Source organism: Lepidochelys kempii, chromosome 11, assembly GCF_965140285.1.
Source record: "Lepidochelys kempii isolate rLepKem1 chromosome 11, rLepKem1.hap1, whole genome shotgun sequence".
Classification (NCBI taxonomy): Eukaryota; Metazoa; Chordata; order Testudines; family Cheloniidae; genus Lepidochelys; species Lepidochelys kempii.
Genome location: NC_136390.1, coordinates 39,786,706 through 39,792,705, shown reverse-complemented (window position 1 = coordinate 39,792,705; position 6,000 = coordinate 39,786,706). Strand labels below are relative to the sequence as shown.

Below are 6,000 nucleotides of genomic sequence, written 5' to 3'. Positions count from 1 at the left end.
TTTAATAGAATGTTTCTAATACAATTAAATTTTATTTCAGAGCTGAAAGAAAAGTAGCTTATTACAGACTTTCCTGTGCAATAGCCATAGCTGCATATTTTGAAAAGATTTTGAATCAGCATATTTCAGTTATCATCACAATAGTCATTCTGTAGACAGAGGACTATTGAGCCTTTATTTGATTCCACTACTTCGCTGGTCTGCCAATACAAAACCATGTACTTTGTAGATCTGGTTACCTAGCTAGTTAAAAACTGAATGGGCTGCGGATGGCTCTGGTGTCTATATTTTGAAACGTCTGATCAGTTAAAATTATGGTGACAAGCCAGCTGTATTTAAACATTCTGTGGTGAGTTTTTCTTTTCCTCTCCTGTGAACTCCAAAATACATAGTGAATTCCCCTTCTGCAAAACATTACTAAACCTGGTTAAAACTCTCACAGATTTGGTACAGTTTTTCTTCAGGAATCTTGCCACAGAATTTAGCTAAACTAGTCACAGAGATTGGTCCTGAACTACAACAGAAGTACAGGGGCCTTGGTTATTATCCAATATTCACTAGAAAAGCATTCAGAACACTGGACGTACAGGCAGACATTACAATTAATAAAGGTGAAGAGTCATAGAATCATAGAATATCAGGGTTGGAAGGACCTCAGGAGTCTATTAAAGTAACGGGATTTAATTATACTAGTGTCTATATACAATGTTAGAATTCCTAATGATCAGTAAAATTATCTGTAAGTTGTTATTTTAAGGGTACTATTATTTAAATGAAAGTGTCAACTAATATTTTTATTGTCTCTTTGGCTCACAAATGCACTAAAATACCATAAACATCATTTAGAACTTCAATAATATATAAATAGGATACATTACAAATGGAAGAAAATACAAGACAACTCTTTAGCATGGTAAATCTCTGCATATAAATAAGCAAATATTTCATATACTTAGAATTGAACAGTTATCTTGCTGTAAAACTGTTACATTTAAATCCTTTTCACAAAGTCATTTAACAATAATATACACAATCTACACAAATTAATCTCTAAAAATACATCAATAATATACCTGTTACAATGACTCTGCTACTATTATCCCCTGATATGACACTAAAGGGGAGATACAACTATCTTACTGGGCGGTGCTTTTAGGATCCATTGTTTTTATATGTGAGAGAAGCACCAACAATAAGGTTTAATACTGTTAAACATTTTTCTTAGCTCCTAAGAGTCTACATTTTTTAAAATGTTTCTTTACAGCAATTTGCATCTGTTAGAATGATCTGCCGCACATTGTCCACATCATTAACTGTTGAAAGAAAAGTTAGTTCTCTTAAAGTGGAAAACATGCTGTGGCTTAGTTCTAAATTCATTACCATATAATATATATATATATATATATATATATATATATATATATATATATATATATATATATATATACTGTACATAGTTCTTAATTCTCTATTTTAATACTTATTAGTTTCCTGCTATAATATAATAAACAGACTAAAATAAGGATCAACAATACACTTCAAGATAATATATTCTCCTTCATTAAAATGACCTACCAATACATATATGTTTCAGTAACTCATAGGTGCTGGAACTAGGGGTACTGGGGTGTGTGTGTGAGCTACTGCACCCCCGGCTTGAAATGGTTTCCATCATATACTGGGTTTACAGTTAGGTTCAATGGCTCTCAGCACCCCCACTGTACAAGTTGTTCCAGCACCTCTGCAGTAACCTACAGATTTTTTTGTGTTAGAGTTTTTTAGGAGAGTGGAACATTTAGAAAGGGAATTTCCTTAAAGGGTGTTCTGCAGAACTGGGTAAAAAATAGCCAGTGCTGGAAAACAGTGGACTACAGGAATAAATAGTTTGCCAAGAGTATTACAGATCCTGCCCCAATCTTTCTATTTCTTCAATGAGGAAGTCAATGTCAGACTTAGTTGCCGCTGGGTTTGAGACAACCATTCGGAAGAAGTTGACTTTATCTCCCTGTGGCTGATATCCAACCATTGTGGTACCTGACTCCATCATCAGAGCTTTGATTTTGGGTGCCACCTTTATAATTAAAACAAAACAGGAAAGAAATTTAGAACCTTTTTCCTTTTATTAGTCACCGTATTTCTTAATTTAGAAAAGAGAGCAATTACACCAGAGATAGATGTTTACATAAAATGTCTGTAGAAAGAAAATGCCTGATTACATATAAGTTATATGTAAATTAGATGTTCAAAATTCTTCCATACTTAATACTCTAAGATGTTATGATTAGCAATGATGTCAACCTAAAAACCATCGCTTATGCAAACAGTATTCCTTATTAAGCTACTAATAACATCTTAGAGTACTGGAAGAATTTACAAATCTTAATTTACATGTCACTATTTATTCCTCTGATTAATTATTGGAATTCTTATAGTTTGGACAATGAAAAGTAACAAAGCCAATTTCATTCTGGTTTATAGTCTCATTTTCAACTTCTTAATGCTTCAGTATTTGGATAACAAACACTGAAAGTGCATCGTTAACGTTTAAAACGGGTCAGGAAAAGAATTCAGTGGAAAATTTTAACAAACATGAAATTTTTTTTGTCTTTGTAGGAATTTTCAGTGGAAAATTTGGACTTTTTATCAAAAAACAAGGAAAGGAGACACTTTCCATTAACATTTTTGTTTACTCAGAAAATGTTTCTGTCAAAAATTTTGATGGAAAATTTTCAACCAGTCCTACTGTATAAAGAAAACTTTCTACTGGTATTTTTTTTTTAAATCATGAAAACATTTGGATTGATTTTACAGCACCATGCAGTTATTACAATTATCTTCTTTATTTTCACTTTCAAAGAAAAAATTCCATCAAAGTCTTAACCGTTGCACGATATCTGTCACTAAAGAGCAGAGCACCTTGTCTTTCCTTGTCTAATTATGGGCCAGATTCTGCCACCCTTACTCCTCTTGAATAGTACTCCACATGAATAAGGGTGACACAATTTAGTCTTGTGAAATCGGGGGTCTGTCTAAGAAGACTCAGTAGAGTACACAGGCAAGTAAAACGATGATTCCCAGGACGACTTCATCTCTGACCTAGCCATTCAGTGTCTATCTCCGGGTGCCATTTGACACTTTTTCCTTGATGTCTCATAATGTCCCATCACCAGCTCACTCTTAACACGAGTGAGCTGGTCAAATCAAACACTTCATCTCTCTTCACAGACTTCTCCCCCTCCCTCTCTTTTCTGTCACTCTTGGCAATTCCATTAGTCATCTTGTCCCATAGGTTCACACAAGTAATTTTAATTCCTCTCTGTCCTTCTTTCCCCACAATGATCCAGCCACAACATCCTGCTGGTTCTTCCTCTACAATATCCCCAGTCTGCCCTCTTCTTTCTATTCTCACCACAAAAAACTCTTGGTCAGGGCCTGATTATTTCATCTTAACAACTGTAATCTCTTTTTGTCTCTTGTATTCTTAACCTCACCCCAATCTTAACTATCCAAAATGCTGCCACCAAAAAAACATACTTTAGAAGAACTGGATATGTTCCATGTCTGATTTCAAAAAGAGAAATATAACTTCAGCCCCAATAAGAACAGGAGAGGAAGTGTCAAGGTCCAGAGGCCAGTCAATAACATGGAACTCTGGGGTAGAGCTGGTCCAGTGAAATAGGTTTGGAAAATGCTGATTTGTTGTACCCAAAGTGTTTCATAGCAATGTATGGGGTTCAACAAACTGACTAACCACCTGCCTGGGTTCCTGCCAGCTCAGTTCAGAGGCAGTCCCACCATGGAGACTGTTCCTGGATCCCAGAGATTCCAGGCTCCTAGTCCCAATGGCTCTCTGGGCTGTTGATTCCCCAGGCTGCAGGAATTGGGCAGCCCAGGGAGCTAGCTAGCCTAGGAGTCTAGAAGCCCTGAGGTTCCTGGCCCTAGACAGTCTGCATGGTGTGGCTGCCCAAAGACACAGACCCTTGAAAATCTGACAGCAGTGGACTGAAAGGGACATTATTCTTGTCACTTTCACTTCCACCCATCACTGAAAAGCAGCTGTGAAAATGACAAGAATCATGACAATCTCAGTGAGCAGTTGCCAGGGTCCTGCGGGAAATATTTTTGGAAATACCATGTGTTGGCATTTCCAGAACAATGATTTTACGGAATTCCCCTTTCCCCTGCTAAACAGAAATCCCAAATTTCCATCAGCTCTGTTTTGGAAACCTGGCTCAGAATAAGACTCATCAATCAGCACATGCAGAGATATGTTATTTTAGATAAATGGAACCCTTTGGCTTAGAAATGAAACAATATATTATACATTTAATGTGAGCCGCATACCCTGTGTAGCTTTTCTCTTCTCTCCTCAGAGTCTGGTATACCCCTGAGACTCTGAGGAATGTACCAGAAACATACATTTGTGTGTTCAGGCTGAAAAAAGAAAAAACAAACACGTAAGTGAATAAACATAAGAAGAAAATATAGATAGCCCACACCAATCTCCTGAAGGACAATAAATTGTTATTGAATATTTTATTACAGAAGTGGAGTCCATACATTTTATTAAGGCAGTTAGTTCTATATATTAAGAAACAATAAATTCTGTGTAATATTGCTACTTCAGTGTACTTGCAGTCGCCATCTTGGATTCATTATGCATTGTCCCTTTTACAGTATTCTAGAGTGCTGATGAAGTACGAACATTGTTCAACACTTATGTAATTTTAAGAGGATGTCCCTTCCAAGATTCCAGTGCCAGACAGCCCCCAGTCGTATTCAGTGACATCCTACACAGATGGGTCTGTCTTTTGGTAACTGATTTTCCTCCTCTTAGTAAGTGAAGAGACAAAGTATGTATCAACCAAGACTTTATACAGAGGCACCAGCAGCAGAGGAGGTAGAAGCTTTCAGAGAACCAGGAGTGACAACCTCAGGAATGTCTGCGTGAATAGGCTGTATTAAGGCCATCTTCATACCCTAATCTGAAAAACCAAACCAGTTCCGCTGCACTACATTCTTATGGGAGTCTGGCTTTTTGCTGATAAAGTATTCAGCTTGTGGTCCAATACAGTCCTTTAAGGTGAAAAGAAAAGAAAAGAAAAGAAAAGAAAAGAAAAGAAAACGAGGGGAGGAATCCCTGTGTTCATAATTGAAATCCATACAGAAGTTCAGTATGTGTCTGGATAAAAGTCTGCCCAGATGTCAGTGGCCAGGTTGTTCTTTTTCATACGTAACTATGAGCTCTTGAGAAACCTACAGAAATTTCAAGATTGCTCCAAGAAATGTATACAGACTTGGTTTCCAGATGTCAGGTTACATGAAAAATATTTTTGGTCTATGTAATGACTTACCTCTCCATCAAAAACCATCTCAAATTCTTCCCTGTTTTTAATTTTAGTATAGAGGTATTCTGACAATTCCAGACATTTGTTGATCTGATTTTCAAATCCTACTGTACCCTATTTTAAAAAGAAAATGTTTTATTAGTTAAAAAAGTTTCCCCTCTTTTCTTTTACCATCTGGTCATCTCTAGTAATTAGGTTTGGACAGAAAATAAAATATGTAACAGGATTATCATTTTGCAAGTTAAAGGATGACCACAGAAATAAATAATACTTTTAGTGCAACTTATTTTGTAAATAGTGAAATTCACATGGTTAAATGTGACCTACAAAAGAATTACTATTTTGTTTGTGCACTATTTTGTTTTTAAAAGAACTTTATTTATGGTGATAAATAAAAATAAATAAATAAATAAATAGAGGTCTTTTTAAATTTTTAAAGAAGATTAATTTTTCAGGGGTTTTTTTTTGCCTTCAAAATATCAGGAATATTAAATCTTGGCTCCTCTGTTTTTGCTGGAGGACTAGAGCATTGGGGACAGTTTTAAATCTTTTCTCCCAGCTGTTTGTCAGGAATTTGCATTAAGAAAAGCAAGCTAGAAAGCAAATAAAGAGTTTTAAATAGTTTGACTGAAAATCCCTTTCCCCACTCCGT

At 35.8% G+C, this 6,000-nt stretch overlaps 1 protein-coding gene across 2 annotated transcripts in view; it reads right to left on the bottom strand.

Moving 5' to 3' along the window:
* Nucleotides 1-1,450: 1,450 nt before the first annotated feature.
* The window catches only part of GAD1 (glutamate decarboxylase 1), a 46,947-nt gene continuing 42,397 nt past the window's right edge, over nt 1,451-6,000 (bottom strand). For both annotated transcript variants that reach the window (XM_073305805.2, XM_073305806.2), the window contains exons 15-17: nt 5,355-5,462; nt 4,345-4,434; nt 1,451-2,071 (exon numbers count right to left, since the gene is read on the bottom strand). In XM_073305805.2, coding sequence (XP_073161906.1) covers nt 1,898-2,071; nt 4,345-4,434; nt 5,355-5,462 — 372 coding nt within the window. In that variant the 3' untranslated portion in view covers nt 1,451-1,897. The remainder of the gene's footprint in view (nt 2,072-4,344; nt 4,435-5,354; nt 5,463-6,000) is intronic.